Raw genomic sequence first — 14,840 nt, 5'->3', positions numbered from 1 at the left:
AAACATATATATAAGCGTACTTAAATGCTGATATAGAGAACGGAATCATTATCGTTGGATCCTGATCATTGAAAAATGATTAGTGAAATAATCGGAACTTCTACGATTATTTAATATTTACACCCGGTATAACTGTGGTAGAAATAAAGCTAATTTTTTTTGGGTATTTCATGAAAGGTAGGACAATAAAAGACAAAACCACTTGGCCAACTTCTTGATCCAAAAGAGATCTGAAAGTGCTAGGTATTTTGCAAGCTAAAATAATTAAAATCTAGAGAAACTGGATCAAATATTCAAACCAAATGGAATATTGAAAAATTTTTATGCATTTTGGACGAAGTCCTTGGAAAATGTAAATTAACAAGTTTCCCCAAACTTTTTCTTCAAATCAAACCTTTTACGTCGAATCTTTTGCTTGAAAATATTTGCTTCTTTTTGGAAGTAAACTAATAGCAATATTAATAATAATGATAATATGAAAATATACAAGTATATATTCGAACATGCTTCTTATAAATTCAACAAAATATCATGGAAGCAGTTTCCATTGAAATGTCACAGAGAGATGGATGAAACTGTCATGAACATTTCTTACTTCTCACCCCCCCCCCAAAAAAAAAAAGAAATCCACATATTATTCTTTAAAATTGAAATTCCAGGTCAACAATGGGGCGCAATTCCATATTTCGTAATACTGATTGGATGCTGCCAATAGTGTTGGCCAGTCATTATTATTGCTATTTTCTAGACTAGTACCTATCTTTGTTTGATCTTCTATCATTAATGGTCCAATGAAATTGGTAGATAGAGTATGCTTTCCTGCATTCATGCCTAGTCTTGTCCCGGCATCAAAATCAGCTCCTATTCTTCCAGTACCTTTCTGAAACCCTCTCGCTCCAGGAAATCCAAATCCTTGTTGTTCCGGTAATGTTGTCAAATGATAATGCGATGATGCAAACAAGTGTTCATAACATTCTCGTTCATATCGCGCTATCGCTGCAAAACCGTTCTCATCATCCATTTTCATGCTTGCCAGATAGCGATTAATAATACGTTGCTGAATGGGTATTTGCTCTGTTGCCGACAAACTCCTACAACTACTTTTTGTTATAAATCTGTATTTTTATCCGGAACGAAAAGTTTAGGTTTTTGTACTGCATCGAAAATCATCATGAGGTTTGGAAATTAGACAGGTGCATTATCGTCATACTCGCTTTTTTTTCAAAACATTAAATAATATCTTTTTGTCTTGGAACGATCCCTTAAAATCATATCTTCGGACTACCTCTCAACACTGTAACTGTCTCAAGATTGTAGAAAAAATGTCTCATCAATATAGAAATTTATTCACGCAGTAACTATCCGCAAATCATTTTTCAAGAAACTGTTGTCAGATGGAACCACTGGTGAGAAAAATACGGAGAAGGAAGTAATGAGCATCCAAATGGATTTGAAATGATTCCCTGATTTGATATACGATAATACTAATTACAGCATTAAATGCCACTTTTTGTATCAATTCCTTTATGCAACTACAGTGCATTTTAGGCATTTTTCGCTTATTATGGATAGCACTTTACAAGCTCTCTTGCAGAACCTTAGTATTCTCAAATCACATAGAAACTTAAAGTCCCATTTTTAGAAAATATATTGACCATTTGTGTGATGGATATGATAATGTTGAAATGAAGTTAAGCAATCAATACTAGGTGCTTTTTCCCTTAACTAATTACACAACTGCTTTAGTGTTATTGCTCTTTTTCAGACTGTAATCAATGTAAGATCTAATTAGTAAGGGTAAGTAAACGTAAATATTACAGCAATTAAATCAGAAATAATTATAACGTAAATTGATGCAAGTTCATAGAGTTAACAAATTGTATTATATGAACTAGCAACTGATAAACGGTTCAAAACATTTAATACTGAAAAGAATAAAGCAAGAGCAAAGAATTGAAAGAGCTCGAATTCATTTAAGACGTAGTGATAAGAACTATAAAATCAATAAGAATTGTACCAACTAACTAGACAAAAAGTATTGGCCAATATATCATTGTGATTAAATCATCTCACAATTTTAATCAAATAGCTATTTTAACTTTTCTTATTATCTAGAAATATTAACTCAATATTGATTCATTTGTGTTACAGTGACATCTGTCTTAGAATGCAAGTTCCTCATGCAAATTAATTTCATCCTAAGTGAGTTCCCAAAAAGATCCTTGATTCTTTTTGATGGTCGCTTATATTGAGTAGTCATATATTGTAGTTATTAACAAATTCACTGCCTACTCACAGAAAAGAAGATAACTATTGATAGATCTAAATATGACTACTCATTAAATATTGTACTTATATATCTGTCCTCGCAAACAAGCAACTTGTCTTTTATGGTATTATAAGAATTTAGTAGTGATATTTGTCTTGATTTACCTCATGAAGTTAACGAGAAATCCATGGATTTTAGCTCGGCCTTACCATTATAACATATGGTGTGATTCAGGGTAAAGATATCTTCTATTTATATCTATATGCTGATTGTTGTTGAATTAAGGCTTGCCAAGCATGATAAGGCAAATTTTAACTAAGGCTATTTTTCAATGAAAAGCTGGAATAATCATCCTTTTGGATATTTTTCATTATCAACAATGTTAATATTAGATAACGTTGAACTTATTCAAGTTACAAGCTTATTTACTTCTTTAGCAAGCCTCTTACCTGCCAGTATTTTTAAAATCAAACAGCTTAATCATAATGCTAAACATTCTAAGACAGCAGGTACATTTCTGAAAATCTAAAGGCTTTCAATCAGTCAATTCTTTCGATGTATTTTCCAACAAATAATATAAATACGATTCACAGGAAGGATTTCCCGACCAAAAAAACAGATTTGAAGAGAAGTTCTTTCTTCTTTCTACTTGGATTGGCCTTGTATGACATTTTTTTAGACTAAACTTTTTTCAGAGGAACAATAATCATTTGAACTTCAAATTTACTGAAGACTAAGCAAATGTAATATCAGAACGATTCTGCGATGGGTACGTTTCTTAATTACGAAAACTAAAAGTAAAACTAATTTGAATAGTCTTTGACTATTAAAAATACAAAAGTTCAGTCGAAACTTACACCCCTAAAGCCTTCTGTGGACTGGATGAAAGAAACAAAATCAACGACAATAATGCTTCTTTTTTTTGGAGGCTAATTAGTTCTGTCTGCTATTAATTCTATTTTCAATGTTTGAGCAGTTTCAATCAAAAGCATTTGAGTAGAGGGTGGCACTATCAAGAAATACCAGGACAGAAGTGAAGGATCCGAAACAGCGTAGTAAATAGGAAAGATTTCATTTTATTGAAATAACAAATTTCAGAGATTTTGAACTGATTGGTTAGACATGTTGTAACCTTGTTGGTGGAGGCACAATTGGCGCACGACGAAAGTAAGGTGTGTCAGGTAACAGATGATACGGTGCTGGTAGATTTAGAAAACGATTCTTCTCATTTCCACTATCACGTGATATCCTCTCGTAAAACTGATCTGTCTAAAATCTAATCATAGTTCATGGAAAAATTATCTTGCAGCAAACAGTGACGTTTGCGCGCAGTAGAGAAGAGGTAAGCTAAAAAATTCGAAATCACCACGCACCTCAAGCATGTTAGCTTCAGAAATTCGTTTCAACAAAAAAGCAGTGGCTGGTGATGGCCTGGTACCCGGTCGCTCCGGGGATGGCATATTTTCGTTGAGAGTCATCACTGAAGCATTTGGATGACATGGAATCTGATGCTTACTCGTACCATTGTTAGAATCTCCACGGAGCGTATTAGTGAACCCAAGTAACTTTGCGCCACCAATAAAATATGAATCATTGTCGTCCTTATCTTTCGTCACTGCAAGTGCCAACCTTTACTTTTACCTATGCCCTTAATTGACTGCTCCAAGATATGCCAATTATATATTATATGAAGAGTTAGGCTTAAACTTCTTAGTATAAACAATTTGCAATGCCTTATGAAATACTTCAACTATTAATTCAGATAATTCTTACAAAGTTGCATAAAATCTACTTCCTAACATTGAGAGTATAGTAGACAGAGTAAGGAAATAGATGACAGGATTACATGCTGCTGTATGGATCTACAATTCGACCCTAATCTTCCTAACGTCATTGTCCACTTTGACCTTTTCCTGTAGATTGTCATCTTAATCGATTTTGGAAAAGCCTCCGAACCTTCTTTAAGAGAGAGTTTGAAATAGAGAAAAGGAACTATTTACATGCTCATACCATATTCCCTGCAATTGCAATACCATACTGTTCCCCTTACCAATTCACAAAGACAATTTTTTCATCCCCTCTTCTATTCTTTGATTGTTGTCATTACCGCAAAGTGCGCAATTTTTCCAACTTCGGAACAAACTGTTTACATTGCTGGGAGGTGCAATTCGTCTTGTCAACAGCAGCTAGTTTGCTATTCACAAATAGACGAGCTTGTTTGAAACTCCACAATTTCAGCACTCTTCCTTTTGTCTCCATTTTACTGCCACATATCTTTTTGAAATCATTTTTTAAACTTTGAAATAGACGTAATGAGAAATATTGCAACAGAACATAAAGTGAAAGTAAAGTTTGAACACCTCAGTTTTTTTCCAGATTTTCGTGTTCACTTAACACATTCACTAGGAAATCAATTCAGCCTGTATTTACCTCGATCAATCCTTTTCCTGTAGCTGACCAAGCAAAAACTATCTCTACATTCTTCATATGTTTGTCTAAACTGCACTTTACAAATAACAGCTGATATTGACAAACAGCCTGGAATTAACTGTGAAATTTAGTTGAAATTTGAAGCTGAAGTTGATATCGTTGTTTCTATGTACCTTAATAGCATTCTCTCTTTCAATTTCATTACTGAACACAATGATGTAACCGTTATTGTCGCTTATTTGAATCCATTTTACTTCTTTTATATTTCCATACCTATAAGCTCAAATTTGTGGCAGCTTTTTGTTCTTTAAGTAATAAAATGTTTGTATTGTAAGCGCTTCCATTTTGCTACTATACATGTACCTAGACGAAACGTACGTGGGATGGCTTTTTTAATTAGTTGCGGAATTGAATTCCTACTTGTAAAGCAAATTTCTAGCACTAATTTAATTCTTTACAAGTAGTAAAACAAGATTTCCCGCTGTTCAGTTTTCTATAAATGTGTTATTTTTATCATCTGATGCGAAGTCCAACAATGCTTATGCCTTCTTTTCCAGTGCTTAAATTATACTCTAGGCATTATTCCTTAATTTTCTAATCTAACTTCTAAATGATGAAGTAAAGAAGAAATTTCAAGTTTTTATTGGCAGAAAAACAGAACTAGAATGAAGGATGACGGAGAAATTCTAATTTAATTTCAAGTGAAATTTGATTCAAGTCTTTAAAAGTTATCTGAGTCCAGTGCTTATTAAGACTTTGTAAGTTATGATTTGAGTGACCTTCCACCTCTAAAATATTTGCTAGAACAAGTAAAATGCATTCTGCGGATACTGTCAGTTTTACATGAAAAGAGATTGTCTCAAGACACTCACTATTGTTTCAGATTGATCCGTAGAGTCAGGGTGATGAAAGTATGCTTTTTTAAGTTTTATCTCAATAGCTTTCAAAACATCTGAATCTTCAAATTTTTGATTTTATACAAACTCATCATTTTTCAAGCGTTCTCTCTGTAATATTAACGAACCGTGAGAAGACTTGTGTTATTTCGTTTTCAGACAAAAAATTTCCGGATGACAATGTTGCAAATATGGACAACGTTGAGCTGTACTGGGGTGTCCATTCGTGCAGATAATTCCCTGACGTTGATGGTGCTGATTCATTACCAGCATTATCAGCATAGTTTTCATCATTGCTATCATTATTATCACCATCATTATCGTTATCGTTTCCGCTAGAGAATACCGATACAATATTGCTATAGTGATGAGAAAACAATCCACCAACATCCGTTGACACAGTTGATAGAGATGATTCAATTGCTGTGCTTATGTCACCTATTCCTTGAGCATGTCCTAAAGTGAGAGTCAAATCTCGAATATTTTCACCAATTGCGCCTTGATCAAGATTCAGAATTGGAATATCAATGGCATCGACCATACTGCTTCCAATAGTTCCCATAGTGCTAAGCAGCTAAAACGGTTAATATTGTCGAATCATTGATTTCTGCTGAAATTGCCATGAAATCGGATATCTTTGCTTGGAATAAGTTGTAATCTTTATTATCAGTGTTACTGATTTTGCTCGATGACTGGGCAGAAAAGTACTTAAGCATGACATATGCATTCTTCACCTCTCTGCTTTGTTCAGAAACAGCAAAACATACCAACCGAGCAGTTTTTTTTTTTTTTTTCCAATAAATATAACAATAACCACAAATTCTTCAAGTTTTTTATGTACTTGTTCTGGCTGAAATTGCATGAAATTTGCATTTTCATCTAAAGATATAGATAAAATTGCATTAATGTTCGAAATGCTTTCAGTTATAAAATGAACGATTAGAACCGATAGCTGACACCGATAAAAGAGCAGATGAGATAAGTATGAGAATTTCGAAAGAAGCGATTAAGTCTTATACGAAATTGTAGCGATCCTTTTGCTTCGATTTTTAACTTTTTGTCCATTATTTCATGTATGATTTTAGAGAGACCTAAAGTACCATTATTTTCTTTGGGAAATGAATTTAATAATTCGATTTAATAACTTTTTCTAAAATTGAACACGGAAACTAAAAAAGCCTCAAAATGTTGGAATACAGCGAATCAAAAGGGAAAAATTTTACTGAACAAAGATTACCTTGTTTTTCCGAGAAATTCTTGACCCTGATGAGGATGATTTCGGGAAAATAAAAAATATTCAAAAAAAACTATCAAATACATAAGTTTTAATCTTGAAGTTCTTCATTATTCCTTAGACTTGCTGGCAGCTTGCACAATAAACGAAAAATTACAGTTATTTCTGTAAAATAACTTGATAAATGCAAAGTTAGGTCTCTTTAATTCTAATCACCTTCGCATAAAATTAAAAGAAAAGGAAAAAATAGTAAAAAAAGGGAACAAAAAGAGAAATTGAAAGAGCGATTAAAAATTCACAACTAATTTTCCATGTCTTCTAAAATGCAAATCGGTTATGGCTTTCTACGTAATGTTAGTGGTAATGTTTAGAAAAAAAAAAAAAAATTAAGAGAGGAGAAATCTTTCAGTAACGTCACAATCAATCACAGTAAACACACTGAAGCTATTGGAATGCTACCTTTTTAATTTCAAATAAACTTTCTAAATGTTTGCCGAATTCAGATCTGCCGTAATCATAACATCACTACTTGATCTTCAGTGAAGATTATCTTTTTTTGTTATCGGTAAAGATTACCGGAAGAGATCTGTTTTGAATTATCTAATATTCCTTATGTGAAACCAATACTGGACTACTATATTATATTTGCTAGGCCTCAAATTCAGACAAAGGTTTTGAGGAAATCTCTACCTGTCAATGGATAACCAGTTCTTTTCAAAAAATTACAATAAAAAGCACATCCTTCAAACATAGACCATGGCCTAGCGGAAAGAGTCGGAAATTGGTATTTTATGCTTGGCCTTAAAATCATTGTACTGATAAATAATTAAGATCTCCAACCATAACTAAACTGTTTACAAGTAAGTCAAACATCTAAATGTCATTAAAGGCTTAGTGTTATGATATATCAGCTAATTATCGTCGCACCGTTTACAATAATTATTAATCCAGTTCAATCTCATCGAACTAAGACTAAAATAGACTACAATACTTCGATCCTTCTTCTCATTAAGTCTTGGAATCTTTTCCCTTTTGAATAGAATGAGTTTTAAGAGTGACACATTTTCTCATCACTATTGCAAATTTCAATTTTTTTTTCACTTTAATACACTTTAAATTTTAGATTTAAAGTTTTGAGATTTGGAAATTTTGCAGATTCAGTTCCATTCTCTGTTGCTTACTATCTTCTCCGATTGAATCATTAAAGCAATGTTATCTTACTAATGGCGCAATTTTCATTTTTTCAGACAAAAGATATATCCAAAAGATGCATCACTTTGAGATATCTGTTTATTTTGCTACAAGTCAAATGAATTAGTAATAATTTTTCTATACTGTCTTTCGTTTGAATATATCAATTTATCCTATTGCTTTGACAATCAGATAGATTTATTTGTCATTAGGAGACAATCCACTACTCCAATTATCGATAAACTGCGCTGATTAAATATTTGTAATCAAGTATTGTTATCAATGTTGTTATCAATGGAGTAATATGCTTGATACTAAACGAAGCAAATCACAACAGTGCTACTATTCACCTCAACCTGCAAAGGAAAGAGGAAAAAACTCTTGTAATCGTTAATTAGTGATGAACATGCGTACTCTAGCCTGTAAAACACTTGAAGTGATTTAAATTAAAATTGCACCAAAATTTCTGTTAGAGAAAGCAACTGAAAAACTATTCTGCTTCAGTAGTCATAAATTTGTTTCTAGTAATTGTTTCAGGAAAAAATAATGCGGCTGCAAAAAGTTTCATGATAGTTAAGCGTGCATTGCAATGTCCATTTTACATTTAAATGACCTGAAACTGTTTATTTTCGAGTTAACCGCTTTCTTCTTTGCTCAATTCATGCCTTCCGAATGAACTTAAGACTAAAACCACACAGTTTCAATCAATTCACCTCTAATTTTCAAAACATCTATGGTACATTATATATATATACAAGATGATAATTTAATTTTAGATCTCTGTCGAATCATCTGCGTGAATGAGTGCAATGTTCTGATATGAGTCTATCGCATATGATTTAAAACTGCAGGGAATGCTAGAATTAGTGAGATAATGGCAGTGAAGAAAAACTTTCTTTTCGATACAAATTTCACTTTTTAAAGTCTTCTATTTCCCCTTATTACGTCATTTTAAAGAGTATTTTCGTGCCTTTAAGAACAATGATTCCGTATATGACAGTTTTCATCGAATACCGAACCTTTTATTTCAGAAGACTTATTCGATTTGTATGAACTAACTAAACCAGCTTTTCAGTAGTTCAAGTCTTATCAGTTCCCAATCAAACAATTTCCATTTTATCATTGTGTCCTCGTATATGTGTCAAAAAGGAATTATGAGTTGAAGGGAAATGAAAAACACTTACACGGCGGCTTTGTTTGTACTCAGTGTTGCTACTGTTACTATTGCCGGCTAGAATTCAATCAACTACAATAGTTTAGTTCGGATAATTTAAAAAAAGAAAAAAGTGATCAGTTGCAATTATCAAATTTAGAAATACTATTGAAATGGTAGTAGATTAATCTGATAGCTTAGAAAATATGAAAACAAAAACTAGGGCAGTTTTATCTGCTTTGTGAACTGATTTTAAACAATGAAGTTCGCTTGTAAGCTGATCAAAGTAAATGCTTGTCTGAAATCTTTTGTAAATGAAAAATCAGTTGACACACCAACCAAAAGCACAACGATGTTGAATAATAAATTCGTAACGTAATTATGAGAGAAAAGAGATAGAACAAAAGTCTTGAATAGGTTCAAAACTGCCACATATGAATGTGACAGTTTTGTATGCATTAAAACCATATGAATTAAAATACGAATTTAAAAAAAAACATACGAATTAAAAAAGCCAACCTTGGACGACTTCAGGATGCACAGAAATGATTTCCCAGAATCGGATGATATCACTGATTTGTTATTGTTCGCATCGCAATCGCACCAAATCGATACTTTTCCCGATATTTGCCGGCCATTAGCATATCTAAATTTGAATTCGAACTAACAACTTGTCACTGTTTGCAAAAACCAAAGAAATCCCAACCATTAATGTAAGTCATTACCATAAATTTATAAATTCGAGTACAAATAATGATCACTGCTGCAAATAATTTGTTGGATCAATATTATCCTACTTCTGATAATTATTCAAACTAATTGATATTTTCCTAAGAAATTTTACCTTGCCAGCACATCTATTTCATATAAATCAAGATCGTCAGTTTCTCTGGCCAGGACATGAACACGAAATTGTGATAGCTCTGGAAGATATGTTCTTAACAATAATCAGATATCAAACTTGCTGATATCATCATTTAAGAAATTCCACATTCTGTTTGAATCTTTAAGCAGATTTTAATTTTCGTGGGAAGCCTATTCCAGTTGATGAAATCGAACTGAACTGTTGAGGAAAAAAAGCAGATAGGTATTTTCTTGATAAGCTGGCCAGAGGCCTATCGAAACTAAAAATAATTCAATATTTAGAAGATATCATCTTGTTTTCCAGTAAATTTATTAAACTACCTTTTTATTAGCATTTAAGAAGCCATATCAAAGAAAGGGATGTTACCGTATTTCTGAACTTGAAATGTAATTGAATAGATATGCTGTTTTTGGCGATCTGGTCGTGCCACAATTTTCCATTCTCCAAAAGCCAAGTGATGTGGTAATTGAAATTCTACGGCAAGAAATCGATTGTTAGAAGTCGGCCTAATTTTATGTATCAGTTCAAAACCATCTGGATTCTAAAAATATTAAACTCCCACTTAAATATTTCTGCTAGCATTGCTATTAATACAAAACAAGTATGTTTATTTTATGCAAAATAATCTATCCTGAACGAATGGTCTTATTGCGCTATTTATCACGTAGAAATAGCTTACAATTCGTATTTTGACTAAATACATTTAAGAAGTATTTCAATTTAATATACCACAAGTGCAAAATCCAGTGATCCACCGTACAACTTTCCGCTTGTGGTAAGTGGCAAGGCCCGTAGTTTAACTAAAAACAGACTTTTTAAAGATATTTTTATTATGTGCTTAGCATCAGCTATGAGAAATGAAAAATATTGAAAATATATTTTGAAGTCTCTTTTCTATAAATACGTGATCTTCTCCTCTATCCTCTGTTTTATTATAGCAAAATGTAGAAGCAGTAATGCTTTAAATGGTGAAGTTTGTCGATGGTGCTATTCAATTTTAGGTGAACTCTAAATAAGTATTTGAAATTCATATACCAGCGTCAGTTGGTTTATAAACGGTTTTATCAGTCTGTAAATAAATATTCCTTAGATCAGGTGCACCCGGTATTATCTCTTCAAAAGATTCATTGTCGTCCTGAGCTCGAACCACTAATCGGTAGAAGTCCGACCGTTCGACTCCACCCGGTACAAAGAACTTCACACGATTCAATGACCCTGCAACTAACATCAGTAATTACAGATTTGTCCTTCCCTTTCAATCTTCAAATTAACATATTTACTATAGCTCAAACATAAATGAAAAGGAAATATATTGTTTCCGGAAATAAAAACGGAAATTAAGGAAGGAGATCAATTACCAGCAACTTTTGCCTGTAGTATTTGCCGAAAAACTAAGAGGGAAGGGTAGAAAGTATGGATTTCTACACTAATATCGACGAGCTTATTCGCGGAGCTGCAGGCAGTTACTAGCATCTCATTGGTTGCATTCCATCTTAATGCTGACTGCGTCACAACCAAAGGTTTCCTGTAAACCAATGAACTGAGATTTCCCGTTATATCATAATGCCACCTTAACAAGTATTCAAATGTTATTGTGTAATTTGTTGAAATGGATTAATGAATTGTACATGGGAAACTTATTCATTCCTTAATATATATCTGTAACAGTGGACCAGTTTAGATTGTGTTGCTTCTGTGAAATATATACTACAGATGAGATAATGAGTTATTAAGAAGCCAAACCTTTATTAATACAATTAAGCATTGTTAGAGGAAAATAGCTAATTAACTTACTGTTCAGTCTGATGAAGTTTCATTAAAAGTAGAGTGTAAATAAGCAAGATTATGGTTGTCCTCTCGATTTTTTGCTTCATCCTTAACGGTGATATATAATGAATGATACGATATTAAAACTACTGAATGACGGATGGGATCAGTGATGTTAATATTTATTCGGTGGCCATAACTGGATAAATTTTTTGTAATATTCCATTCTCCTAAAAACGATAATGATTTAGATTTTCAACTTCTTCAAATGATTGCAGTTATATCGTAAGGAGAATAAGAAAGCATCAGTGAACAAAATTTTTTAAATGATTTGATTGAATTGTACCACTGAAGAATGCCTATCGTTTTACGATAGATTTCCAATAGAAGATGTATGGTATGGTTATGTATTGAGAACAGCAACTTTGAGCCTCTTTCGTTTTTTGATGTCCAAATAATTAAATTAACAAAAGTATGGGAAATTCAAATAAAAATATGCGGAACTGGTCAATGATTCAAATATCTTCGATCGATTGCAGATGCAGTAAACCAGTCCATCCTTGTGTAAATTTAAAAAAAGACCTTCCAAGACAGTGTAAAACTCGTATCACTGCATGAATTTTACAATTTTGTTGCAAACCAGACAAAACAATTCGGAGCAAGACAATGTCGCAGGCATTTTACAACATCCACCGCATCACATCAGTTGTAAAGGATTTTGCGCCACTCACTTTCCATCCGATTTTTGAGTTTCACAGATTTTCAAAATTAGGACTCTTTTTGAAAATGATCAAATCGTAAATACAAACAGTTCAAAAGAGTAATCAAAGAAATAAAAATACTCAAGTTTTGGAATCTTTGAAATATAAAAACAATTACGGACACTTTAAAAATTTTTACATAAAATTACACAATACTTCTACCCAATTTGCACCCCCCACCACACCTACCAAACCTATCTGCTTATTCAAATTAGCACGTCAAGCTTAAATTTAAATTCGTGACCCATTTCTGACAGTTGAAATCAAATAGCAAGTAACACATTTCATTACTATTGATTGTATGCTTTGGATTCAAACTTCATTTCAACGCTATTACGAAAAGCTAAATAAATCAAGAGCTTTTGTTCCTAAAATGAAAGCAGTTAAAACCGATATGATTAACATTCAAAATAATATCATGCTTCTCAATAAGTTATGTAATAACTACTATATTTGCAAGGATATTACATAGTTGTTGAAATTCAATTGAGCCACAAATAAAGCTACAAAATGACTTGTTTACGACATGAAAAGTATAAGAAATAAAGTGAGAATATTAGCCACATCAGTCTTCGCTGACCTTTAGGATATGACCCAGAAAGACATATCACTAAGGGTCCTCGAAACTTGATGGACAATAAATTGAATTGAAATCGATGGAGAGGAAATGCAATATAATATCATTCTCACAATCATCCCGGTTGTTTAATTATTTCAAATCAGATATGTGAGACCCAGTTTGCTTAACAATCGGCAGCATGGTTTGTTCTGAATTCTTAATATGCATTGTGAACTTGGCGTATCTGATATTTCAGATGAATGTTGAGCTCAGACTTAAATTAAAATGGAATAATTAAATTAATGACAAATAGTACATCGACCAACAAATTAATTTTTATTTGTAGAGAAAGGAAATTCACATCGAAACATCCAAAACTGTTGTTCATATCGAAAGTGAACGGCAATTTTTTTATTGGAATCAGAGAGGAAAATGAAAATGAAAAAGGAAAGAAACTGGTAGCAGGTCCTTTGGTGGGATAAAAATAGCTGTTGATGAAAGCGGAAAACTACCCACATCAGCAAACTGACTTTAAAAATCACTCATCTCAATTAGCAACAATTCTCACACCAATTTTTAAAGACAAAAATTATTAAAACTTATCAGAGATGGAATGACCTGTGTAAGACAGAAAAAAAAGTTTCCTTAAAATTACGATTTCATTTCAAGAATAAATAGGAGAAAAAAAAATTTGAGTAGGACATTGTTTTGTCTATGTAAATTAAAAATATTTACATCATTTTCATTCTCTAACTCTTGAAATTTACTTAAGGAAAGATTACTGTACTAAAAGAAAGTATAATGTTTGTGATGCGGGAAAATCTCCACATTCACTTATATCTACTATAGAATAGTCGTGTTAATACAGAATAGAATGCATTCATTAAACAAATCAAAATGAACCATTACACTTTCGACCATCTCCGTCACGGTGCCATGCTTATGCTATTCATCCGTTCATATAAAATCTGTTTAACTTATACGCAAAAAGAATAATGCTAACTCATAAATATCACTAAAGACGAGAGGAGATTTAGTAATAGAAACAGAAGCATAAGGTCACACCATTGGTGGAGGTGCTACAGATAACAAATATGACGTCGCAGATGATTCAATACAATTGTACTAATTACTATTTGATTTGTTTACACTTAAACTATCCTTTCTATCATATTCAAACTTTTCACTATGAAATTTGTGATCTAAAATCAAACTGTACAGAATACAAAGGCAACCTTGTAAAATAAGCGAAAATTTGGTCTAACAGAGGTAAGAATTTACCCACCTAACATTCCCCGTAAGAATTTACCATCTAACACTCCCCTGAATCCTTCACCCCATATTCTCACTCTATAGAATCATCTCATCGCCTAAATCTGAATGAATTTTGCAACTACTTTTTAATGATGGATTATGTATTTCGTTTTTCTATATTTATCAACAACTTCTTGGACTTTTTTACGCAATCTTTCAACGCTGGCGCTAATAAACTCTGATTTATCGTGTAATTAGCGATTTCTTCAGAATATAATCGGAGTATTTGAAGAATACTTCGCTTATTTCCAAGTTTGTACACCAAAATTTCACCAATTTTGAGGTTCATCCTTTATTTTTTTTCCTTTATAAAATTCATTGTAGTTTTCGGAAATATTCTTTAAACTGGCCTTGAAGGAAGCAATTATGATAGGAAGAATCAACACCACCAACACGTCCTT

At 32.5% G+C, this 14,840-nt stretch overlaps 4 protein-coding genes across 4 annotated transcripts; all 4 read right to left on the bottom strand.

Annotated features, from left to right (window-relative positions):
• Positions 1–634: 634 nt before the first annotated feature.
• On the bottom strand, positions 635–1,027 carry LOAG_17183 (hypothetical protein; the record flags this gene model as incomplete). The annotated part of the gene is made up of 1 exon (XM_020449843.1): positions 635–1,027. One exon carries the CDS (start codon positions 1,025–1,027, stop codon positions 635–637), a length of 393 nt encoding a protein of 130 aa, XP_020306582.1.
• Positions 1,028–3,385: 2,358 nt separating this feature from the next.
• LOAG_17182 (hypothetical protein) lies at positions 3,386–4,528 on the bottom strand (the record flags this gene model as incomplete). Its single annotated transcript, XM_003135657.2, has 3 exons — positions 3,386–3,538; positions 3,643–3,884; positions 4,420–4,528. 3 exons carry the CDS (start codon positions 4,526–4,528, stop codon positions 3,386–3,388), a joined length of 504 nt encoding a protein of 167 aa, XP_003135705.2.
• Positions 4,529–4,684: 156 nt separating this feature from the next.
• Positions 4,685–6,157, bottom strand: LOAG_00116 (hypothetical protein; the record flags this gene model as incomplete). Its single annotated transcript, XM_020445345.1, has 3 exons — positions 4,685–4,807; positions 4,873–4,972; positions 5,724–6,157. The coding sequence occupies 3 exons, from the start codon at positions 6,155–6,157 to the stop codon at positions 4,685–4,687; spliced, it is 657 nt and encodes a 218-aa protein (XP_020304185.1).
• Positions 6,158–9,200: 3,043 nt separating this feature from the next.
• LOAG_00115 (hypothetical protein) lies at positions 9,201–11,558 on the bottom strand (the record flags this gene model as incomplete). The annotated part of the gene is made up of 7 exons (XM_003135655.2): positions 11,397–11,558; positions 11,074–11,253; positions 10,768–10,838; positions 10,405–10,579; positions 10,018–10,096; positions 9,693–9,819; positions 9,201–9,251 (listed from the first exon to the last, which is right to left on the bottom strand). Exons 1-7 carry the CDS (start codon positions 11,509–11,511, stop codon positions 9,201–9,203), a joined length of 798 nt encoding a protein of 265 aa, XP_003135703.1. The 5' UTR covers positions 11,512–11,558.
• Between the last annotated feature and the right edge of the window lie 3,282 nt (positions 11,559–14,840).

The sequence above is a fragment of the Loa loa genome (genome assembly GCF_000183805.2).
Source record: "Loa loa unplaced genomic scaffold supercont3.47, whole genome shotgun sequence".
Taxonomy (NCBI): Eukaryota; Metazoa; Nematoda; class Chromadorea; order Rhabditida; family Onchocercidae; genus Loa; species Loa loa.
The sequence above is the reverse complement of the archived record's forward strand: the minus strand, read 5'-3'. Positions and strand labels throughout refer to the sequence as shown.